General features: G+C 37.1%; 3 protein-coding genes across 3 annotated transcripts; all 3 read left to right on the top strand.

The window, feature by feature from the left end:
• Positions 1–539: 539 nt before the first annotated feature.
• b4galt7 (xylosylprotein beta 1,4-galactosyltransferase, polypeptide 7 (galactosyltransferase I)) lies at positions 540–8,230 on the top strand. The gene is made up of 6 exons (XM_046848683.1): positions 540–1,166; positions 2,371–2,700; positions 3,349–3,574; positions 4,727–4,810; positions 4,905–5,009; positions 7,312–8,230. The coding sequence occupies exons 1-6, from the start codon at positions 1,114–1,116 to the stop codon at positions 7,465–7,467; spliced, it is 954 nt and encodes a 317-aa protein (XP_046704639.1). The 5' UTR covers positions 540–1,113; the 3' UTR covers positions 7,468–8,230.
• Positions 8,231–10,678: 2,448 nt separating this feature from the next.
• On the top strand, positions 10,679–12,187 carry emx3 (empty spiracles homeobox 3). The gene is made up of 2 exons (XM_046849961.1): positions 10,679–11,337; positions 11,465–12,187. The coding sequence occupies exons 1-2, from the start codon at positions 10,983–10,985 to the stop codon at positions 11,803–11,805; spliced, it is 696 nt and encodes a 231-aa protein (XP_046705917.1). The 5' UTR covers positions 10,679–10,982; the 3' UTR covers positions 11,806–12,187.
• A 2,824-nt stretch (positions 12,188–15,011) lies between these two features.
• Positions 15,012–23,889, top strand: LOC124385576 (homeobox protein EMX1-like). The gene is made up of 3 exons (XM_046848722.1): positions 15,012–16,020; positions 20,918–21,102; positions 22,029–23,889. The coding sequence occupies exons 1-3, from the start codon at positions 15,675–15,677 to the stop codon at positions 22,194–22,196; spliced, it is 699 nt and encodes a 232-aa protein (XP_046704678.1). The 5' UTR covers positions 15,012–15,674; the 3' UTR covers positions 22,197–23,889.
• Positions 23,890–26,570: the final 2,681 nt, after the last annotated feature.

Raw genomic sequence — 26,570 nt, forward strand, 5'->3', positions numbered from 1 at the left:
TCTAGAAGATGGAGAATGAATTAGTAGACTAGCACCATTTGTAATTATGATCATTTGAGCCTGGGATAACCACCTGGGCAGGTTCTTTGTCATTCTGTGGCAGTGTTTGCCTTTGTAAAATAAATAAATAAATAAATAATAATATATATAATATATATTATAAATAAACTAAAACTAATAATAATAAATAAATAATTTAAAATGCCTCCTTTTGTTAAAAGGGAAATAACGCTTTCCCAATATATAATGCAAAAAAAGTAAAATAAATAAATAAAGAAATAAAATGCATATAAATGTAAAGAAAATATAGATGTAATGTAAATGGCTTTTCTTTGACATCTTACTATTTTCTTTGATATCTTATTCTTACAATAGCTCTTAAAAAACGGAAGTAGGGCTATTGCAATGCTTAATATGCGTTTAAAATTATAAAACACATCAAATTAGTATTACTTTTAACTGTTGCGAAGAAACTAATGTTTACTGTCTTTGAAATAAAAGTGTGCGTCGGAACGTTCTTTCTAGTCACGTTGTTTCCTTGCAGATTCTTTAGCGGTTGCACCCAGTGAAAATAGCCAGCGTGTGATTTTTTTTCCTTTTTTGCCGCACGGTGTCAAGTTACACTCTTGTACACGAATTTGACGCGATACAAAACTGACCGCGATGGCTCTTATTTGGTGACTAGTACTATAAGAAGTGACACTTTGTCTCATTTCGTTTCTAAACAACGCAGATGAGTTGATCGTTACGACTTTATGGCCGGTTAGCGGTGCGGATACGTGTCGGGACTTGCTGGTTTCAGCCAGCTAAAAAAAACCTTGCGGCTTAGTGACGATAGAGAAAGAGTGATACATATTGTACTTTATTACTAAAAACACCAGCATCCGCAAATATAAAGAACAAACATGATGTTTTGTCGTTTAGCATGTAAACGAGGAGTCGGTGTGGATGAAACGGGGGATGTGGAAGAGAGCTGGGGTTAGAATGTAGCCAGTTGTTTTGCTTGAGATCACAATAGTGCGGATTGTGTGTCCGATCACTACCGGTAAAAAAAAAAAAAAAAGAAGAGAAATACATATTCTAAACACAAGTGACGCTTTTGTTAGTACCAAGATGATGTATTCTTCCAGGAGAAAACCAGTGCTCTACTTTAAAGAGGACAGAAGGTAAGGACAGTCAATTTCCCAGCTGTTAGTTTTCATCAGGATCTTATTTAAAAGCTATTAGAGGTTAAATCTGATGATATCAGACTGCACACAGGCACCCAGCTGTGTGTTTTTTCCCTATTTTTTTCTTCATTCCTAAACATTCCAAGAAATGAAAAACAAAAGCCTGATCATCATGGAGATGTGCTGTGAGTAGTATCTCATATATATAGTACCTGTGTGTGTGCTTGCTCAAGACTTAAAGGAGAATGATTGCTTGATTTCTTGTTTTTTTTTAAAGCAAGCGTTAATAAGATGTGTTTGCCTGCACAATTATTCAGTTATGCATTAACCAAACAATGCTCATATGAATGATCTTTTACACGTGTATTGTAAGAGAGTTTTGCACCATTTGCACTGCAGTCAAGTGATTTAGGGCTGCATAATATAAACAAAATAGTATATGCGAATATATATATTTTTAATCGTGATCAGCAATAAAAACATTAAAGTTTTGTTTTTTTTCCTGCGTTGTTAATGGCTCTTTGGTGGATCGTGTGTGTGTTTTGAAATTATTATTATTTATACATATATATTTTTTTTTTTTTTTTTTTTAGAAGTGGAAGATGATTTTGATTTTATATCTGGGGGAACGTAATCTGAATGCTCTTCGCATGCCATCATTTTTTTGTTGTTTAATAGAAGGTTGAATTTGGACGTGCGCACACATTTTCTGGATTAGCAGTCCTGGAAGGATAAATATTAGGAATTAAATGAGCAAACATATTGTGTAACCCTTATTAGGATGAAATCTAAACCACATTCTGGAGCAACTGCTAACCAGGGACACTCTGATTGTACTTATACTTTACAGTTTTCGAAGATGTTTCCAATATCTGAGCGCTTTTTATGTTCACATTCGATATTGCTTAGATATTAAAGTTCTCTTGTGTGCTTTGTGTGTTTGATGTCTTAGTGGCCTAACAGCATTCAGGCTTTTAAGATAAGCTGTATTCAGTGTATTTTGTTGGCTCAGTTGGTACAACATCATGCGCAGTGGATGAGTCAGTGTTTTTCACGCAATATCGACCGCTATATGAAACTGTAATGGATCGAAAGATCTCTACAACTAACCCTATTTTGCGTAGTGTTCCTGCTGATTGATCTTCAAAGGGACGAGTTTGGTTTTGTCTTTTACAGTCCAGTCTCTTTTCCTCTGCTTCAGATTTCTATGGAAAAAGTGCACGGTGCTGAAGCTGTTTGTTCTCTGCATGGTGCTGGCCCTCGGTTCTCTTCTTTGGCTACAGCTGAGCTGTTCAGCGGATCTCAACCAGGACATGCTGGCTAATCGTCCACCTTATCAGCCATGTCCTTTAGAGAGACAGACCTCACATGTTGATGACCCCTCATGGGGGCCGCACAAAATGGCTGTCATCGTTCCCTTCAGGGAGCGTTTTGAGGAACTTCTCGTTTTTGTGCCGTACATGCACGCGTTTCTTAACAAGAAGAAAATACGACACAAGATTATTGTCGTTAATCAGGTGGATCATTTTCGGTGAGTGTTGAAGTGATTGGTTGAAGTGTTGCACATAAAAGGTTGTTGGAATACTGAAATTTGTTTGCAAGGTTGCCAGTTTATTAGGTACACATACCTTCTCATAGACCACAGGCAAATTTAACAAAAAGGCAATTTTGTGAGCTAACAGTAGCCCATTTGCTGGGATGAGTAATTGGAAACTCCCTACTTAGGTGCGTATATCCATAGTAAAGCTGTTGCATTTACAGTTTGTAGAAAACACTGGAAAACTTTGTTCTTCTTTTCTCTTGGCCAGAGCAGTAGGCACATTCCACTCATCAGAAAAACCAGTTTGCTGATGGGAGAAGTGAAAGTGCCACATTTTGATTTTGTGGTGGATTCTTTCTATTAGTTTCAGCTTTTTATGCAGCTGAATTTCAACGTGCAAATTCACAAACCTCAGCCTGGTGATTGGACAGATAGTGTGGTGTCAGTGTTCAGTTCTAACAATTATTAAGTAGCACTTGCATTAGCCTGTAGGACTCAATAAGACATTGCAATCTTTTTTTACTATTTTTTTTGGCTGAAAAATGGTGTCATTTGCTGCTGTTAGCTATTTTCTGCTGGAAGCACCCTCCTTAAATTTTTTTATTATTGTTGGGATCTCTGCCATATCTTGTGTATCAGCTTCAACAGAGCCTCTCTCATCAACGTTGGCTACATGGAGAGTGGAAACGATACAGACTATATAGCGATGCATGATGTAGACTTGCTGCCTCAAAATGAAGCTCTAGACTATGGATTCCCAGAGGAGGGGCCCTTCCATGTAGCTTCACCAGAGCTTCATCCGCTGTATCACTATAAAACATATGTAGGAGGGATTCTGTTGCTTACCAAGAAACACTATAAAATGGTAAGAAATCATTATCTGAGGGGTGTAACGGTACACAAAATTCATGCATTTTTATTAACGCAGTTTATCATTATTAACATTTGTGATCAACATTTGAACACTAAATTTTTTTTAAAGCAATTTTAAATAAAATACTTCCTTGTAAATATAATACTAATATAATTTATTCTATTTTATATATATATATATATATATATATATATATATATATATATATATATATATATATAAATAGAATAAATTATATATATATATATATATATATATATATATAAAATTTATTCTATTTTATATATATATATATATATATATATATATATATATATATATATATATATAATTTTTTTTGTATATTTTTGTTTAAATAATAGAGTAATAATAACTTAAAAATAAAATAGAATACATTCGAATGAATGCAATATTCTTATTTTTTATTATATTTATTAAATTGATTAATCAATTCAGTTGGCACAAATTGAGTTGATAAAATGACATTAAATAAATGGAAGAATTAAAATAAATAGTTCATATTTGTTACACCCCATTTGGGTAATACAGATGTGTGTTTAAAGATATGATCTACTTAACTGTTCTACTTATTTCAGCATACTATAACAAATGTCTTCATTTATTTTATCTTTCATTCATTCACTCCTTCGATATGTGAAATTGTCAGGATTTTTCTTTTAAAAGAAATTCTTGAAGCTGGACAGAAAACGCTAAAGAATAAATAAAGCTAGCCTTAGCCGCTAGCCACTTCCTGGTTATCAGTTAATGCTAGCGCTATGGATTCTCTAGCATTTTCATGCATGTGCAAAACAAATCTTATTTCCGGTACGGCGAGAGTAGCCGCAGTGACACTGAGCTAACTCTAGTTTCTTTTTTATTCTACCCCTGGCATTGTTGTGTATGTTTTTTAAGTTTAATAATTAAAAAAATTCACTCACAGTGTGAGGTGGAGACTAAATAAATTGCGATCCGCCACTTAATACATTCCTGAGGGATCACAGATTTTAACTATGTTCCTGCACCGAAACATTTCTGTACGAATACGTGTACCATTACACCCCTATTGTCTGATCATTATTATTGTTTGGTCTATGCATAGATGACAAGTGTGTCTAAATCAACATGCTGGTAATTTTACTCTAGTGCAATGGAATGTCCAATCGGTTCTGGGGTTGGGGAAGAGAAGACGATGAGTTCTTCAGAAGACTTCGAACAGCTGAACTGCAGGTAGCTAAGCGCAAGACTTTACAAGTACTGTATTCTGATAAAATGTTGTCTAGCATTACATGTGCAATGATTTGCTGTTTAAATCTTCACACAGCTGTTCAGACCAAAAGGAATAACTACAGGGTACAAAACGTTCAGGCACATTCACGACCCGGCCTGGAGGAAGAGAGACCAAAAGAGGATAGCGGCACAAAAACAGGTACAAATTAGTAATATCAGTGTCACGCTTCGCTAAATCTGAATCAAGCAGACATACAGTGGGGCAAAAAAGTATTTAGTCAGCCATCAATTGTGTAAGATCTCCCACTTAAAAAGTTGAGAGAGGCCTGTAATTTTCATCATAGGTACACTTCAACTATGAGAGACAAAATGAGAAAAAAATCCAGAAAATCACTGTCTGATTTTTAAAGAATTTACTTGCAAATTATGGTGGAAAATAAGTATTTAGTCAATAACAAGTTCATCTAAATACTTTGTTATATACCCTTTGTTAGCAATGACCGAGATCAAACATTTCCTGTAAGTCTCCACAAGGTTTCTACACACTGTTGCTGGTAGTGGCCTATTCCTCCATGCAGATCTCCTCTAGAGCAGTGATGTTTTGGGGCTGTCGCTGGGCAACACGGTTTTTGAACTCCCTCCAAAGATTTTCTATGGGGTTGAGATCTGGAGACTGGCTAGGGCACTCCAGGACCTTGAAATGCTTCTTACGAAGCCACTCCTTCTTGCCCGGGTGGTGTGTTTGGGATGATTGTCATGCTGAAAGACCCAGCCACATTTCATCTTCAATGCTCTTGCTGATGGAAGGAGGTTTTCACTCAAAATCTCACGATACATGGCCCCGTTCATTCTTTTCTTTACACGGATCAGTCGTCCTGGTCCCTTTGCAGAAAAACAACCCCAAAGCATGATGTTTCCACCCCCATGCTTCACAGTAGGTTTTTGGATGCAACTCAGCATTCTTTCTCCTCCAAACACAAGTTGAGTTTTCACCAAAAAGTTCTCTTTTGGTTTTATCTGACCATATGACATTCTCCCAATCCTCTTCTGGATCATCCAAATGCTCTTTAGCAAACTTTAGACGGGCCCGGACATGTACTGGCTTAAACGGGGGGACACGTCTGGCACTGCAGGATTTGAGTCCCTGGTGGTGTAGGGTGTTACTGATGGTAGCCTATCTTACTTTGGTCCCAGCTCTCTGCAGGTCATTCACTAGGTCACCCTGTGTGGTTCTGGGATTTTGGCTTAACGTTCTTGTGATCATTTTGACCCCATGGGGTGAGATCTTGCGTGGAGCCCCAGGTCGAGGGAGATTATCAGTGGTCTTGTATGTCTTCCATTTTCTAATAATTCCTCCCACAGTTGATTTCTTCACACCAAGCTGCTTACCTATTGCAGATTCAGTCTTCCCAGCCTGGTGCAGGTCTACAATTTTGTTTCTGGTGTCCTTTGACAGCTCTTTGGTCTTGACCATAGTGGAGTTTGGAGTCTGACTGTTTGAGGTTGTGGACAGGTGTCTTTTATACTGTTAACAAGTTCAAACAGGTGCCATTTATACAGGTAACAAGTGGAGGACAAAGGAGTCTCTTAAAGAAGTTGTTACAGGTCTGTGAGAGCCAGAAATCTTGCTTTTCTGTAGGTGACCAAATACTTATTTTTCACCATAATTTGCAAATAAATTCTTAAAAAATCAGACAATGTGATTTTCTTTTCTTATTTTGTCTCTCATAGTTGAAGTGTACTTATGATGAAAATTACAGGCCTCTCATCTTTTTAAGTGGGAGAACTTGCACAATTGGTGGCTGACTAAATACTTTTTTGCCCCACTGTACACAGGAGTTTTCAAACATGACAGCCGACTGCACATGCACCTATATTCCACAACTCCATTACTAGAAATACCTGGCCTAACCAGGAGGTGGCAGCATCCTGTAAAGGAAAACCAAGTACCTGCAATACCTGAAATCTCGTACTCTTGTCATAAACAGTGTCAGAGAAGTTTAGCCGTACCTTATCTCACTGTCTACAATAAATGGCCTACTTAACATGAATCAAGGAACACAAATATTTATCCTTTTGCATGAGTTTTCTGTCCTGGCAACACAGAGTGATCTAGAAATGTATCTTAGATGTGCCACCATGCATGCATATTCAGTAGAGGGGCAATTTAAAGGTTGCCAAGTTTTGGATTTTTTTTGGGGGGTGAACGGTGTAACCCCACACAGTCATACATAGAACCCTGCAGATGTGAGATTATGCTACGGTTTGTGCCAAGTTTTTATTTACTTACTTTTAAAAGAGAAGTAATTGTAGCTAAGGCAATAAGCTCTAAATACAAAGTATTGTATTGTTGTTTGAGTTGTTTGTATTTAAAGTATTTGTTATTGTTATACCGAAACATTCATCTGTATTTGCAGTTACTATTATTTATTACAGGGGTTCCAGATTACATTTTGTTATTAATGATAATAATCATATAGTAATAATTTTTTTTTCGGCAGGAACAATTTAAAATCGACCCAGAGGGTGGTCTGACCAACCTGCGCTACAAGGTGGAGTCTCAACAGGAGCTGATGATCAGTGGCGCCCCCTGCACCATCATCACCACCATGCTGGAGTGTGACATCAGCCAAACGCCCTGGTGCCAGTTCAGCTAACACTCCAGGCCTGCCGATGCTCCGTGCCATTATTATGACATTTCTCCATCGATATGGTCACTGGTGTGGACAGTTTTGCATAAATGAACTGGTTCTTAAACCAGAAGCACCAAAAACGAGATATAAATCGACACTGAGGGATTTATTGCTACTGGACAGTATTATGATAATCTTTTATGAAGCTGCCTCTGTTTTACTTGGACAGAACTGAACTGTCTCACATTTCAGGTACTGAGGACATGTCAGCAATGTTACTACTATAATGAGCTTTTTATTTTTAAACTGTTGAACATTTTTTGACAGTTTTATGGTGCAGTAATTAACATTTTATTTGTGAATGTTCAGAACGACTGACTGGATCTTGAAATACTTTGAATGGGTTAAGGGTACATTGAGGACATTTGCGCACTATTCATATTTATATTAAATGTCCAGTCTACTTATTTTTTTATACCAGGTTTAATCCCATGTCTAGAAGTTAGATGGTTTGGGATAGATTAAGTCATGAATGACACTGCAGGTCTAAACTAGTGAAAGGTACAATATTAGGAGACAGGAGCATGCATGCATTCTCTTTACCAAAGACGTCTAAAAGTCTAGTCAACCTCTTAAGTAAAGATAAAGATGCCACATGCTTGATGTAAATGGGACAGAGAGGGGGTCAGATATCATTTTTGAACTTTAAAAAAGTGTTGTATGACTGCATTTTGACAAGAGCGAGCATGAATCACTTACAAACATGCATTAAATGGGATTATTACAAGATGTGTTTACTTTTTTATTCTTATTTTTATTGGGTGACTTGCCAAATCCCCACCTGAAGCCGACTCTTTTCTGTCATATGATAGTTAACAAATACAGTTGGTGACGATTGGCATATTAAGCCTTTCTGCACTTTTTAAACTACTATAACCTGTGAATTTTCCTCACTGTCTCCTGTTATATTGCCACTTTAACTTAATGTATTCATTCAAATTAAGCAGCTAAGACACAGCTTTACATGTTACAAGCTAACATAATATATGAACTTAACCTTGCAGCCACTAAATGCTGCAATCTGTAATCAGATTGTTGGCTTCTTTTTTTTTTTTCTTTTTTTCACCTAGCTGTATGTTCTACTGAAGAAGAGTTGGTTAACACAGAGATATCAAATCAATGCACTATACATACATCACACCGGCATAACGTTATGAACTTATAACACTATCTCTTCATCGTGGCAGCTGTTAGCAGGTGCGATCTATTAGGCAGCAAGTGGAAATGTTGTTATTAAAGTTGATGCGTTAGAAGCAGGAAAAATGGGAAAAGGACCAAATTGTGATGACTAGACGAATCTTCTAGAGAATCTTCAAAACTTTAGCTCTTAAGGGCTGTTCCCAGTTTTGGTCCAAGGAAGAAACAGTGGTGAACCAGCGACAGGGACATGTGCAGCCAAGGCTCATTAATGTGCGTAGGGATCAAAGACGGGCTTGTGTGATCCAACAGACGAGCTCCTGTAGCATAATTTGCTCAAGAAGTTAATGATGTTCATGCTCAATGGGTCAGGCAGCAAAGGGGGTCCAACAAAATAGTAGGCAGATGGTCATAATGTTATGCCTGATCGGTGTATACATGCTGGCACACCCACTTAGACACAAATTGCAATTTATATAAAGGACAGCTAACTAACCGTATTAACACAGTGATCAGGACAAGATGTTTGACATGAAAATGTCTAAAAACTACTCGTTTTAAAATGATTCTGCACGATTATTTTGAAAATGCATGACTATTTCAGGTGTAAACATTTTTTTTCGATGTCCACCAGCATAATGCAATGGGGATGAGGTACTGCTGTTTAAAAAGTCAAATGCATTCAATCATACAGATTGGAAATCCAGTATAACTGCATCGTTCCAAAAAGTATTTGTATTAGTGTTAATTTTTGAGGTGATTTTCTTTCTTTCTGTTATTACAGAGTTTTTTTGAGACCTTGCTCAAAAATCATTTATGTTTAGTTGGGCTGAGATCTGACAAAATGTAAATCCAATACCCTAAGATTTGCATCATTTTCATATTCATCTATGAGCCCTCATGGGGACAGGATAGAAACGTTCATTATCTGACCCCCTACACCCCCCCAAAATGTCTCCAGACTATGCCAGCAAAATGCACCACAGATGTACTCGCCCACTTATTGAGATATGGAACAAACTATCTGACCACATAAATTTTCCACTCAACTGTCAAATATGTGTTCATCATTGTAATGAGGGGTTTATGTATTGCTACATCTCCCTGCCAATTTGTGGAGATTTTTCCTGCTGACAGTTTGATCGTTCATGGCATTAACTGCATTTACCTGAAGAACAGGTGCTCCTCTTTTTTGTTGTTGTTACATGTCACAATAATACATAAGCACCTATGTGTGCTTTTGGCAAAATCCTATTTGTTATATGAATGCAGATCTAAACAAGACACCTGAAATATTAGTCTTATACTAGACAATGCTGGTCTGAAGCTACCGCCCTTTATCTGAGTCACTTGGTTCTTTAGTCATTTTATGCCATCCAAAATATAGATAAACGTTTTTTGTGTTGATTGCTTAAATGTCCATGTCTATGCAAAGTTTCTGTGCATGTTCTCCTTGCAATCACACAGGTTATGTGTTTCCTCAGGTTTCTCAGATCCCCAGACATCCCAAAGCCTTGCTGATAGGTGAATTGTCTGAATGTTTCTGGTGCCCTGCTATGGACTATGATGTCGATTCTGGGTGTATTTCTGCTTCTTGATCTACCAAAACCCTGGCCATGATAAAGCGAACACTTCAAATGAATAGATGTTATATCTCACCATGTGGTTTATCCAGGAGTTTTCTTTCATTTGTCACATGTTTTGTCTGTAGGCTGCAGAAAAGGAAAAAGATCAAACCCACCTAAAGATTTCAGTATGTTTTTGTGAAGCATTTTTGACTTATTTGAGTAAAAGGTTCTACTGTTCATCATAGAGTTATTTATGACAAGTTTAGTTCCTTGTGAAAGAGGATTTTATGAGCTGTAAGTCATTTTGTCAGCTAGAATGCACGAAAAAGCGTTAGGACATGTCCTGTAATGACCAAAAAAATTGCCTGTTATGCAAATACTTAAAGCAGACACACCTCTTGAATTTTATAATGACTGAGCGTGTAAATATTTTCTAAACTATTAGATTAATGTATGCAAATAGACCGTGAAATTTACTTTAATAGGCTAATCACCAAACCGCAAAAAAAAAAAAAAAAGCTTCATAACTTTTCACACCGGTTATGACTTCGACTATCCAAGTGATCAGGTGTGTTTTAAAAGCTGAATGGTGCTAAACTCGTCACGCGCTCGCCAGTGAGTATCCCAGCACGGGATTCCCAATTTGTTCAAAATCCACATGCACATATATATTTTTTAAAGCAAATACAAGTAGATGTGTTAGGAGATGAGCTTTTCAAAACAGGCGTAATCCCTTTAAAACTCCGGTGTGCTGAATGGCAGCGAAACTCGCCGATGCTCGCGTTTAAAAGCGCGAGCGCTTTTCCGCCCTTCCTTCATTCCGCACTGAGCTCGTCGACGCGCAACATGGACACGACGTGTTGCAGAGGAACGCCACGTTTTCCACCGAGAGCGCCAGCGAACACCTTCAGCATCGATTATATCCTCTCATCGGGACACCGCAAGCCCACGGCGGACATCCAGGAGGCTTACACACAACCCAAAGTGATCATGCGTGGAGCTTTATTTCCAACCTTCACGACCAGGCCTTTCGTCGGTGCCTTCGGATCGGCGTGCGTTTACGCTCCTCACGTATACCACCACCGCCAGAACGCTGCGTACAGACACACGGAGAGGCGACTTCCTGATGGTAAGAACAACATCAGATTGTATTATTATATCTACTAGAAACTCACATTCTAATAACCTGCATGTGAGATTTGATCAATTATCCCTGAACTCCTAATGAGATTGAGGTCGTTCATTACTGTGTTTAGGACACCGGACATCTGATTTAACATACACCGGAGATTTCAGCCTGAAGACGTGCAGGCGGATCCGCACGGTGTTCAGCGCGGAGCAGCTCCACAAGCTGGAGGAGGTTTTCGCAAAGCAGCGCTACATGACCGGCTCGGAGAAAGTGCTGCTCGCCTCGGCGCTGCGGCTCACCGAAACCCAGGTGAAAGTATGGTTTCAGAACAGGAGGACCAAATGGAGGAAGAGTCGAGAGCTCGGAGAACAAGTGAAGGAGGAGTGCAATGACTTAAAGCAGGAGACGTTCACTGGAGGAGATGGAGAGCTCAAGTCTGTGGACAGTGATGAAGCTCCTGAAACATGAACACGGAAACATATGGGAATCTCTTAGCGTTCTTGTTAAACAAGAAATCAAGGCATCATGTCACTATGTGGCTTTATAACCAGTACTGTTTATTTATATATATATATATATATATATATATATATATATATATATATATATATATATATATAAACAGTATATATTTAGAGCGCTTTTAGTTAATGATGAAAATGAAATTGTATTATAATTCTTTTATTTTTTTTAATTTTTTGGAATAATTATTGTTTCAGCTCGTGCTTGACGTTTCATCCATTGTTGAATTTTGTGTTTTATTGTTAGCATTTTATTAATATTCTTTTCCGAATGTTGCATTTGCCTGTTTGCGTGTTTTTCTTGAGATTAAATAAATCATTTGTTGCAATTATTATTATTATTATTATTATTATTAGCAGTAGTAGTAGTAGTAGTAGTAGTAGCTACACAATCAGCATATTATAATGTGCGTTTGGCCAAAATATAGAAATATAAAAAAATAAAAAGTATTTTTTATACAGACTATAATAAAAAAATATATATCTACAACACAATTCTTTGTTAAGCTGTTTAGAATGGGTTTCACAAGATATATGCACTCATTAAAAGTGAACAGCTGTTACTTGTGCGTTTGTGTTGTGTTATGTTTTGTAGCTCAGTGATGACTGCAGACCTGCTGGTGATCTGCTGGAGCTTCAGATTAAATAGAAACCAGCTAAGAAACTGCCCCGATTCCTTCATCCTGCACATCCACTAGAGGGCAGTGTTTATGAGAGAGAAACAGTTTTCAGCCTCAGCACCCAAATTCACACAATCAAATCAGAATAACTGTCATGAAAGTATGCGATCATTTATATGAGTTAAAAGCTGTGAAACGCTTCACAGGAATGTGATTTACATGAAATGAACGAACAACGTGGACCCAACAATTACTAAAGCTATTAGCAGTATAAGAATGTTATCATGCTTGTTTTATTAGTGCATTTTTAGCAATCGGGGAAAAAACCTATAAAAACAACCTCCTGAAATTATAGATTTATTTATCCCGAAAATGCTTCTATCAAGAGCAAACAGAACAATATTTCATAGACAGTATTACAGATTGGGTCTGAGATACGTGATTACTGAGAATAAATCCTTTTCGTTGAAATACGTTGTGTTAATCATGATGCATATAATTGATCTACATCGAAATTATTATTATATTTTATATATGTATTATTATATATATATTTTTATTACAATACTAAACAATACCACTGAATATACCAAAAATGAACATTTTGAACTTTTATATTATAAACACAAGTTTGTGTGTTTTTGATTTCTCAGTAAAACAGTAAATGATGATGATTATTATTATTATTATTATTATTATTATTATTATTATTATTATTATTATTATTATTATAAATTCGATTGCATGCATGGTCTTTTCAAGTTCGGAAATCCACAGTTCAGTGACATGATCTGCTCTCGTGCAACTGTTTTTAATCGCTTAATTCAGCAGTCCAGATTCAGATTCTCTCTATAGTACTTTGAGAAATTGCTTCAGTCTCGGATTATTTTCCCACTTTCAGAGTTTGTTCAACGTTATAAAGTTTATAAGAATGGATGGCGCTTCATCTCCTCTTTAGTGGGCTACCAGTAAAAGAGCCAACATTGGGATTCGGGATTTTCAAAGGAAGCTTAACTCTAGTTAGTAGCAGGCAGGAGAACAATAATCACATTTTCGCCTTCACACCCGGAGATCTTACAAAAACTCCAACTGTTATACCCTTTCAGCGGCGCCCAATCTGTAATCAATGGCCAGAGGCAAAATTAATAGATGTTAATGACCATTTGAGTCGGAGGCAAAAGGGGCCAGAATTGGCCAGAGAAAGCTATTAATTATATGCTGCAGGACTGAGCGGGCAGGGAGGAGAGGAGGATTTCCAGGGTCTTTTTTTCCGAGCTATAGCGGAAGGGTCTGTGGCCTGCGTGCTTCACACGGCTTTCCCGAGCAGGGGGCTTTTGTGCGACGAATAAGCCGCGATTGTTCGTCCTGAAAGGGGTGACATCTGTCCGGGGATTCCAGGACTCTGATCTCGCCCATTAGCCTCCGTCCTCCCTCAACAACTCCAAGCGATTGTAACTGACAAATGAGACAAGGAGAGGCACTTGAGACACGCTGAGCTGAGAGATCAATGGCCCTGTCCGCCTTGATCTGGAACCGCTTCATTAAGACGCGTTCATAAACTCCGTATGCTGAACTTCCTCCTAATTCCACCCAGCCGTTATAACCTCACTATGACTACAGGCCAAAGCAGACTCGCAATCAACACATGGAGCAACACAATTCAGATATTAAACATCACTTTTTATCACAAAAATCGTTTAAACTAATGGTTTGAGGTGGATTTATGCTAATATACCACAGCTCTGATTTAGTTTATATTTACAATTTATTTTTATTAGCTGTATTGAACTAATAAATCTGAAAGTACATTTTATATTTAAGAAAAACAGTGTATTTTGTTGTATATGTATGATTATGATCTTCTCTAGGGCAACATATAATAATAATAATAATAATAATAATAATAATAATAATAATATTAATAATAATAATAATAATAGCAACAACAATAATAATTGTAAATGTGTTTGGCTATAATTAGTCTATTTGTTTAGCCATTTGTTATTATTTATATATTTCTTTATTAGAAGGTATATTTATTTAACTCTGATAATTCAGATATTATTTTGCCAACTAAACCGGTTAATAAAAAGTAAAAACTAGTAATAAGCAAAAAAAGAAGGGGGAGGTGTCTGTAGCATTTAGTTCACATCTAAATGTAATTTTTCATTCTAAAAATAAAAAGGTGCTATTTGGTAAAAAAAAAAAAATGTTTGCTTGCATTTAATTCTAAAATCATAATGAAATCATATAGAAATATAGGTTATTGTAAGGAATGTTTCTTTATAAGCCTTTCAAGCGCATTAATAGTAAAGTCCAATTTCTAAAAATGTGCAACTTTTACATTTATTATAAAACACTATTTATAGAGACTATAATTTAGGATGTGACAGACCCCGACAGACCCCCCGCACACACACTGCACATATTGCTCATGAAACTACGTTTCCTCAAACAACAGGTGATTTCTTATATTTCTACGGATAAGGAACGACGAATCATCTGAAACGGGAACATTTATCACTGTTTATTTTCTGTTATTTGACACGGAACGATTTAACGTGAACAAAATGGCTGTGCGCTCGGCGTTCGCTAGGCTGCCTTCGCGCATGCGCACTACTGCTCAGCGCTCTGTGCGGGGAGCAGGTATTGAGGTTAGTGAGTGACTGAGTGACAGGCTGGAGCTCAAAAGCTGTCTGATCATCGATCATATTAGTGCACCAAGGTGTTCCGCGCTCTTGGAGTTCAGATCTGTCAGACGAAGCAGTCAGTCGGTGTGGTTATTATACCTGAAGCGGTTGCAGTCGCGGCGTCCTAAAGCTGCGTTTTGAATGAACATTAGGTGATATTGGTGACCAGGTCCATTTCAGAAAAGTGTCCGGATCTGGACTTTTGCGAAGGCAGAGTGCAGCTGCATCCCGATCCCGGACCCTGCACATTCCCAGCCGAGAGGAATGAAGCACATGAAGTTATGGATTGCAGAAAGACTCTGATGACTTTCAGAAACCATTTTGTGGAGTTTTGATAGGGTTTTTTCTTTTTTCTTTTTTCCCCCGAATCTGGTTTGTGCTTATTGAGAACAAGCTCAGGGAAATAGTTGTATTTATTATTATTATTTATTATTATTATTATTATTATTATTATTATTATAAGTTTGTATTAAACCGTAATCTCAGAAGTAACCAGTCGCACAATAATGTTCCAGCACAAAAAGTGTTTCACGATTGAATCTCTGGTTGGAAAAGACTCAAACACCTCCAGCGCTGGAGATGAACCGATTCGGCCCACAGCTCTGCGCTACACTGAATCTGTGCATCCGGCTCCGTTCGGCAGCTGCTTCCAGAACTCAGCTCGGACTCTGTACGGGAACGTTAACGCGGATATGATGTTCCCGGACACGGGCTCCCACTCGGCCAACTCTGCGCTGGCACTGCGGCACCTGCCCATTCCCACTCAGCCCTTCTTCAGTCCACACCAGAGGGACAGCCTGCACTTCTACCCCTGGGTGCTCAGAAACCGATACCTTGGACACCGCTTTCAGGGTGAGTATTAATCCAGGAAAATAAACAACTCTGGCGCATTTACTTTTTTTTTGGTTTCACCGTTCACACCTGACCTGTAGGAAAACGAATACGAGCCTGATATTGAAAACCTGAAACTCTTATTTCGCAACCATTTTGCATCTTTTACCATCCACAGCTCAGGTGTGTTATTTCAGGCATCTGCTCCACAGGCCACAAAACCGCACGCAAAATGTTATAGTCCAGTCAAGCGCCTTTTACCCTAATCTCGAAATAATCTCGAGTATAATCCAACCCACATCATGCATAATATATAAAAAGAGTTATTGTGTTAAAATAAATTCTTGTTCTTTTTTTTTATTTTTACAAAATGACCAGGCGTAGTACAAAAAAAAAAGTTTCGACCACGTGTCATCCCATGAGGAGAATAAAACACTTCAGTACGTGAATTAAGTGTGTGTGTGTGTGTGTGCGCACGCGTGCATGTGAAGGATTGCACACCCAGGAAATGGGTCTGTGCGAAAATCTGTTCAATTTGAAATGAAATGAAAGGACTTACCTGGTTCTTGCAAAAAAAATCAAATGTATAGAAAAATCTGCAGCTCTCTTAATTTTGACATATGACTTTTCGTAGAAAGTTACTATTATACACGAAAAAACGTTTCTAAATAATGTAAATAGTTCAAGAAGGACATGTTCTATGTTACAGAACACCACAGAGAAGAAATCATAAAAAATAATAAATTACAGTAGAAATAAAGGTCCAGTTGAAACCTAACAATGACCAACCAATGAAACAAGTGTTTAGGATATTATTTTTTTCTTAAATGTTTTAAATGTCATATATAATTCTAGGTAAAAAAAAATTACCTTGCAGTTTATTAATTATTATATTATTATTATTATTATTAGTATTATTATGAATAATATTGATTAAGGATTTGACACTGTTAGTCTATAAACTATATAATAGGCTAAAGGAATATATTTTTTAAAAGATTCCATTTACAAGATTACTTACAGGATGCATACATTCACTCATGTAAAGCGCTTTATACGTAAAATAGACCAAACATGGAAAACAGAACCCCTTATCGTGGATTTTTCTACAGGACTTATCCATGTTTGATTTATTTCTCATCGTCCTAGATTATATAAGATTATAACTGCTTGTCAATAACTAGACAAACCTTTTCAAAAATGCACAAAAAACCTTTAAATGTTATTGTAGAAGAGTAACAAATAATGCATACATATAAAATGTTATTTTTTAATAGACTCGTTTTTTAAAATGAGGAAATAGTCACAGCTGAATTGTCATGTACAATGAATAATTCAGTGCAAGAAGGTGAGAGTAATATTTTGCATAAAACGCTTGATGTTAAAACGATTCTCTAAAACATGAGATCGTATCCATAAATTTAACACAAACCGCAGAGACGAATCAGATCCAATGTTCTGTGTATTCGGATGATTTTACAGTGTTTATTACAATATTTATTGACTATAACTGATTGTGGGTGGTCTTGCTTACAAGTCAATTTGTTAAAGCAATAGGTCTGGTGCGTCTGACATGGCTGTCCTTGCTTCAAGGCAAAGTGAGAAAGCTCATCAGCCACATCAGGTGTGCTGGGTGACGCACTCGGCTCAGCCAAAGGCCCTAGGGCATAGGACTCAAGTAATTGGTGGAAGTCTGAGGTTGTTGTCGTTGTTATTTAGATCCGGGGACTCAGATAGAGTCTCTTTGTTTATGGATAGGGATGATCCACTCACTGATGGTGTCCAATAACCTAGAAAACCACTGTTTGGACAAGGCTAAATATAGCCGAGGGGATTGAGTGGGAAAGGATTACCTATCATGAGTGTCACTTTTTTTTTTGTCAGCACTAATGTGTATATAGGATTTTAACTTAGGCACTTCCTGAATTAGCAAAATCTATGTGTCCGTGTTCTTAGATCTTTCATGCAGCACAATGTAAACAGGATCCATGTCTAGCCTGCTGTTGTACATATGTGAGATTTTGTGTTATGGGTGCATCTAGCAGACCGCTGTGGTTTTTTTTTAACCCAGAGAAACAGAACGATATCTATTCACAATTATTCCTTTCTCTTGTAGTATCATATTACTCGAAAATACAAGGGAAGTTAATGTCTGCATAAAACAATTTTGACATTGATTTCTACATTTGAGGAAGCTTAGCGTAACGTTAATCTGTATTGATAAACAAACAAAACAGCTTTGGGATTTTTTTTTTTCGTTAGAGCTTTTTTTTATTAATAAAATGAAATGAAACAATTCAGGGTTTTTTTTATTTTTATTTTCTTTGAACACTGACAAAAAAAGTGTTGACTTAAATTCTTACCTAATAACCAGTAAGATTTTGTTTTGTAATACAAGCAAAAGGCAGCATTTTTATTTGGGAAAAAAAATGTTCTAAAACTCAAAAAATGTAGTGTTTAGTGTTAATTCTAATGGAGCCCCCTCTTTATTAAAAATAGTTTGACAATAGGTCTTTTCTTCCCACTTGTACTATAATGTGCAGTCAGGCTGTATTTTAAATTTGGTTCAGATTTAAACTGCATTCAAACTGGAGGGACGGCTGAATTGGTGGCTGTTGCACTGTAGTTGCAGACCAAATGATCCAGTGTGTCTTTATTTCCCGCTGTATGCCACCCTTCTCCCTGTCTTTAATGAGAGCAGTACTGACAAGACCAAGCTTGTTTGTGCCAAGGGAATGCTAGTAAAGCTGATCTGGGTGCCATCTGGTTCCCTTTTCCTCATGGCGGGGGCATCCTTGCCATGGATAGGCCATGGACTGTTTGAGCCCAAACCCCCGGAGGGGTTGCCGGCTCTTCAGGAGGCCTGAATCTCCATCACTACCCGCCACTATGTTCCACCAGCTCTCTCGAAGGAGACCGTAAGGTGATGCCACACAGGGAGACGATGCCAGTCTGAATACTATAGAGAACAAGCATAGCCAATAACCAATTCTGTAAAGTTCTGTATTTAGGTGTTAGGGTATGGCTTTAATAGCAACTGTTGTAAATCACTGTGTATATTTCTAGCGCTTCTCAGATTGTAGAAGCAGGATGACTTTTCAACACCTTCTGACCTCATGAGGCTGTTTACATTTTTCCCCCTCTGCCAGGCATTGGCTACTTGCTCTTTAGCACTGATGTTCAAAGGTTTTTTCAGCATTGCAGCTGAAAACAACTGTCAATGACATTCCTGCAGTAGACAATATGAACCCGTCAGTAAGGTAAAGTGCGTATCTTGTTAGGAGCTCCGCAGACTTATTGAGAGCATTCCACAAAATGCAGTAAGACTTTTTTTTTTTTTTTTTTACTATAACTGCTCTGTAAACAAACTAATCTCTGTGTGGATCTAAACCAGCTCATTATTTGCAAGGTCTTCTCATGCACATTTGCTGAGCATATATCATTAGTCTCTTTGAAATGAAATTGCTTCCCTGTGATGGCTTAATGCTTGTCTGAAAGAGTCAATTGAGATCTATTGTCATCAGATTTAGATGGTCCTGGCCTAAGCAGCTTCATGGTAATCCACTTTTCACAGACTGTGGATGTCATTAGGACTCTTTTGTACCAAGAACTGGTACATGTTTTAGTTGTTCTGATGGCTAAATTCAGGAATTTACCGTGTATTAAAACGCTTGTATTGTTGCATGCACACAGTAGAATTATCCACGAAGAATAAATACAGTTAAATGAAACTTAATTGAAGCCTTGATTAAAAATGAATCTACTTTATGTAGATATTTATGTAATCATTTTAAATTTCTCCCAAAAATGTGTCTTAATTTTCTTTTACTTTATTAAAACAACAAAACAAAACAAAAACTTTGAAAGTGGACAGGTATCATGAAATTTAAATACACACTAGCCTTATTTGTATGGCTAGCTAATTTCCAACAATGTGGTTGAAGTAACAACATCTATTCATAAGGTGTGTATGCTGATTATGTGTTATCTGTTGGTGCACACCTGCACTCTGATACATTTTGGTTAGTTTTTCATTAACAATAGCTTATCATATGCCACCTCAGTGGCCTGCACTGTCCAAAGCTTCAACCGCTCCGAAGGGGCAAACTTTGTTTGTGCGTGCCTGCGGTTGCGCTGTTGCTGAATATTCTTTTCAAGGCTGACACATCCCATCACTGAGTTATAGATCCATTTGTTTATGAAAAATGCTTCGCCTCTTCTGTGTGTTTTTTAATAAACGGCATATGGACTTGGTCTACCAGATGCAGCCTGCGGTGGGATGAAGGTCACACACCCCACGGAACTGATAATGACCGCATTTTACTATAGCCTTATGTTGAAAGAAATGAGACAAAATGTGGGGGTTTTACATTTGCTTAACTGCCTATCAAAATTCATAGCAATTGTTTTTGCATCTTTTCATGCTAAGATATTTACTTAGGATGCGACATTGAGACGTTACAGCCATGCATTTGTATGAAAATCAGGGTGACGGTGCATGATGGAAAAATACATCTGAATGCCGCCCCTTCAGTAAAACAAAATCACTTCACTGTGGGCTACCCAAGTGAATCTGGTTAGCACCGGTCACCAATATTAGCCGTTTCGAAATCCATCTTACTTTTGCATATCTAATTATATTATAGGCTGCAAAATATTATTGCATGACAATAAAAATTGTATTATATTAATTAAAGAAAGAATTAAAAAAAATTGTATTTCTTTGGTAAACATCAGCCTAATTATTGATAGAATCTTTTATTAGATTTCAAGTGTAATCTGATTATGCATGCTAACAAATGGCAGACAAATAGATGAGAATATAATACAGCTATTTATAAACGACAAAACTAGGAAGTCATTTCAGTATTTTGCAGACATCTCTCATCCTGTACATCTCTCGTGCTCTTTTGCGCAGGTGAGGACAGCAGCCCGGAAAACCTGCTGCTGCATGGACCATTCTCTCGCAAGCCCAAGCGCATTCGCACGGCCTTCTCCCCCTCACAGCTGCTGCGACTAGAGCGTGCTTTCGAAAAGAACCACTATGTAGTGGGTGCTGAGCGCAAGCAGCTGGCCAATGGCCTCTGCCTCACTGAGACCCAGGTAAGAGAGATGAAAAGAGAACGTATCAACAGCTTCTTCACACACAAACAAATGGACACACATAGACATTCCACTTCACTGAGCCAGCAGGATGTGGCAAACACACACATTTTTCATCCACGCACTTTCTTCAAGCCTACATCATGTCATCACAGGACGGAAGTCAGTTGTCCTACACTACCCTACTTAGGGTTGGGCCTAAAGAATGCCAAGACATGTATTCACCATGCATTTACGGTTGGATTTCTCAATCCGCATTACACAAACACACACACTCACTCACACACACACACACATGCTTGTTGACGCAAGTGCTGCTGATCATCTGCAACAGCTCAATGTTTTTAGTTGAGTCAGCTTGGCTTAAGGGTATTTTAACACGTAATACATTTTTAAAAGAACTATTTTCCCAGAGCAACTCATTTCATTATTTCCGCTCGATGTGTTAAAATGGCCATGTCATACACAGATAACAGAATGTGTATCATTTTACAGACTTCCATAACATTCGTTTAAAAGCTCTCTTCGTGAACAGGATCAGGCATGACCTCATCAGTCAGGAACATTCTTTACATGCGTAGAAGCAGTATTTCTAACGTCAAAAATCAATTAAAGGAATGTTACTTTAAGTGAAAAAGAAGTGAATGTGAATGTGAAGAAATGCTTGAGAAAAATATTAAATATTAAAAAATATCTGTTTACTGTTTATACCCCTAGCATCTTTTACACCTCTCCAGACTATTACACAATATGTGGTACCTGAAGAAATGATTCACCTCGGTGCCATGCCGATATTTAAGATGGCATATTGAATGAAAAGTAGTGAGCAAATCTGTCAACACAAGAAAAAAATCACCTTAGATGATGTATATAAGAAATGTTTTCTACATGGTGATGATGTGCTGTCTCTTTTCTGTCTTTTAAAGGTAAAGGTATGGTTTCAGAACCGGAGAACCAAGCACAAGAGGCAGAAACTGGAAGAGGAATCGCCTGAGCTGCAGCAGAAGAGAAAGGGCAACCAGCATGTGAACCGCTGGAGAGTTGCTACTCAGCAGGGCAGTGCGGACGACATAGACGTCATCTCAGAGGACTAATGTCTCGAACGCACGTATTCTAACTCTCTGCAGCTCAGCCATAATTAGTGGAGAAAAAACACGAAAAGAAATAATAAACAAACTAAGCTAATACCATTCAAGTTCCAGACCTAGTCATGAATCGACTTGGCTGTTAAAACTAAGGAACGGAAATCTGTGCTGTCAGCTGAAAGATTATGTGTGAGCGGGCACAGCGAGGATGCCTCAGCTCGGACTGCTCCAAAAGATTGGTTTCCAAGACTTCTCGTATGCAATACAAACAGACCTCTACAGTTTGGGACTCCATCACAGAGCATTAAAGAGTGTCTAGTTTTTCACTCCACCTCTCCCTTCTTCTACCATCCACCTGAACATTTTCATCTAAATGTATTATGTTCGCTCTGGTTAAGACAACTTTCTGATGGACGGATTGTTTGTTACGTACTGTTAAATTGTCAAACTGGTCAACTGCATTGTTTAATTCTTTACCGAAGTCGAACTCAGCCTTAGATGTAACTTGAGATATTTTGTGGATTTCTGTGTTATGCAATGTTTCCAAAAATGACCTTTTAAAAATTAATTTTTTTGTTTTTTTTACCCCTTACCAATGAACAGCAGGTTTTTAATGAACATATGGCATTGATGCAGATCTGACAGCTTTCCCAGTCTCCTGTAATGTGCATTAGGGCAGTCGAACACTTCAAATCTTTTATTTGTTCAGAACGAGCAAACTTTTCTATGCATTTGAGTGCCAAGATTCACTGACGTCAGGGTTTAAGCAAGAAACCGTATTTGTGGTTTAAATGTCTTACTATGTAAAATAGTTATTTTTTTTCTTTTTTGCTTTTAATTATGACTCAAAATTAAAAATACAAAAAAAAAACTGAATTAAATATAATTAGCTAATTGAGAAAAAAAGCAATCATTTACTTCATACTGAAAATGAGAATTTTCCTAGTGTATCATTTAAGGTCCAGAAACAGTTTGTAGCACTTCAAGACAGATTTTTATTTTTTTGGTTTAATGAGGACAAGAAATTGCACTGTAGCCCTACCAATTCATTTTTTTTTTCTGTTGTCTTGTAATTATTATTTTGTAATTCATGTCTTGTTTCTTGTTTCCTGCAGATGATTAGATAATAAAAACATTGATCTGACAAAAAATTTTAAAGATTATTCATCCATTTTCCATACCTGGTACTAAGTAAATTGTTGCCATTATTTATAGTATAGGTTTTAATAATCATCAAAAAAACATTAAAAGGCTTATATGGATTCCCCCCTGTTTTTGTTGCAGATCATTATCTTTAAAAACACTCATTTAAATATAAAGACACCCGTTTGCCTTAATTATTAAGTAGGAGTACTGGGCTGCAAAAGAAACAGCATAGACAAGAAAAAAAAAATCAAACTCAAACTATCAACATATTTATATATAATATAATGTATTTAATGCTAAGTGCAGATATACATTTTATTTTGTTTGTTTTTTGGTTGTTATTTGACTTGTTGAAACTGTAGTGATTTCCTTGCCTGCCCATTAAAGCTGTCCTCATTAAATCTGTCCTCCAAGTAGGGCCTAATTATTTTCATCTGTTGTGTGATTCTCACCTCCGATCCATCTTTTTTTCCATGTCTGGGTGTGTTTGCAAGGTTGGAAAACAGATGAGATCCAGAACTCATGAGTTAAAGGCTCTGGGCTTCAAATTCTACCAGCTGAATCCATGTCACCTTTATGCATTGTGATTTACACCTGTTAATTCTTCAGGCCCCGAGCAAACTGAGACATGTGAGATCTGCATCTTTCTCACCACCTCTTCACAATAGACTGCCTCATTATCGTCATATATGCATATAAACTGTGAAAGACAATGTAAGAACAAATTATTCATATTCTCCATAATTGGTGACAATATAGCACCATTTAGACCCAAAGCATGAATAATGCACAGGCCTAAAAGCAAGATGGTTCAAATTATTTCTGGCTAAATGCTAGTAATGTCAACAGAGATAGAAGGAAAAAATGAGCAGGCAATAGAGACTATTGTTTGATGTGAGATAAAGCTATTACTGAATTTTGTGAACTTTCACACTCTCCACAAAAAACATATGACTGTGGCTATCACAAGTTCCAACCACAACACCCACTGAATGTGTGCTTCTATTTTCAATTCTTGCCTTGGAATAAAATCGCGCTCTCTCTCTAAGTTCATTATAAAGAAGTGTTCAGTAATGGAGTGTAGCCATGTAGTCGAACTATTTCCCACTTCTACCTGCCTCCTGTCGTTGCCGTGGAAACGGCGAGGTGTAAACAAAGGAACAGATGGTAGCAAATCTTGGAGGTGTAGAGACAAGTCTATGTTCTTTCGCCAGCTCCATTAAGTCAAGTAGTTCCGCTAAACCACTCTAATTTGATCTGTTGCTGCCGAGCTGATTCGTGCTTTGCGATTCATTAGCAAACAATAACTGCTATTGTCAGGGATTTTTTTTTCTACGATAAGTATTATTTATTTATGGATTCAAAAACAGCTTGTATTCTTATACCGTGCAGTGCAACAAAATAATCTCATGAAGGTTCAATTGTGCTCTAACACACTCTAATGAAGTTGCATGAAAGCATTTCATTGGGTTTCAGAACAATTGATTTTTCAGATGAATTGTTGTAAATGACTATTAATGAGAGCCTGGATGTTTTATTAATATTTTTATTAATAACTGTTGTGGATTTTGGTAATGGCTAAGGCTTTATTTGAATTTTTGTTGGTATCAATCAACCGTTAATGTTTTGCATCAATTTAAGCCCTTAAAATCCGCGTAATATTGTAAAAAAATTAATAAACCAAAGGCTATAGGTAGATGTGCAGTTGCGAAAGTAAGGACAGTAAATCTGGACCAGCAGACAGATGTATAAAGAGTTTATAAAGAATAATAAGGCCATAAACAGTGATCTCCCACAGCCTCATTTATATCTATTCACCTTGGACCATTCAATGTTAAGCTTCATTTAGGATTTTTTGTCACTGTGCTCAAGCTAATTCCACAACTTCAAAATAGGCCATACTTACTGTCGAAAAAATGTTTTAATGAGAGTTATTCACATAATTACCCAAATAATTGGTCCAATTATTGTGTGACAAGCTGCAACCAGCCGTTGTTATATAACCTTTAACCATTGCCAGCCAAATGTTGGAAATGATGCATTTTACACGTTAATTTAACAGGTACATTCCAGCTGATAAGATGATTCAATTATTTGAATTGTGTGTATATGAATTTAGATGAAATAAGAATACAGTATACATATACTGTATACCATATACAGTAGCAGTTACACTCAATCTGTAAATAAACAATATGTAATATACACCAATTCTTTAATCTGATTGGTCAGAAGGTGGTGATTAATGTTCTACAGCATGACAGTAGTTCCAGCTACAAGGCAAATCGTGTTATAATCTAACCCTCGTTGTCTGATATGTTGCTGTTTCTGTAGTAACTTACACAGAGACATTTATTTTACATAAATACTTTAAAACATCAATAATTGATGATACGGTGAAGGTTTTTTTTAAGCAAAACTATATATTTAGCATTTCTTTAGAAGTACTCCCCAACATCTACAACAAACTGTGTTGTTTAACAGGTGGAAGGAACAGCTGTACCTCTTTCCTTAGCATGGGGAAGTCCTCGAGATAAACGAAGGCTTTGCAGGTTTTTTTTGGTTCCATGATGTTATATTAATAAAAGCCTGACATATTTTATTCCCTACTTAGAATAGCATAAAATTTGGCTTGATAAAATATTGAATATGTTGGCAAAGTGACACTTAAAAAATGGCTGAACCACTGCTTGCATCTTTGTTTTTGGTCTGTAACGTAGCCGATGGCAAAAGTGAGCCATTTTCTTTATGACTGCCAATTATAATCATAAAAGCTGAGCACATTGCTGTTAATATGAATCCTGCTGCTGACAGAAAAACTAAAGCATTTCCCAGAGATGTAAGTGAACAGGAATTAGGGGTGTCTGGACTTGAGGAAGGGAAAGTCCATCCTAGTTAAATTTTATATGATTCCCCCACCACAATTCTCAGTTTATTATAAAATACTGTTATTAAAGATATGATTATAAGCTCAGAAAAAGCTGTTATGGATGCTGGAGTCTTTTTGGATGCTGTTCAGAAAGTTATTATAAGTGTTAAATTAATGACTGTCAATAATCATACAAAACAGGAAAATAATCATTGTTGAGATATTCTAACACTTCCATGGTCATCTTTCACAATCACATCATCGTCATCAGAGCTTCATTAAACAACCTTTTTTTTCTCTCTGTCTATTTTTTGTTGTCTGTGTTGATTTGCAGCATAAAATTGCCGTACGTCTGATGATACCATGAC

The sequence above is a fragment of the Silurus meridionalis genome, chromosome 5 (genome assembly GCF_014805685.1).
Source record: "Silurus meridionalis isolate SWU-2019-XX chromosome 5, ASM1480568v1, whole genome shotgun sequence".
Lineage (NCBI taxonomy): Eukaryota > Metazoa > Chordata > Actinopteri > Siluriformes > Siluridae > Silurus > Silurus meridionalis.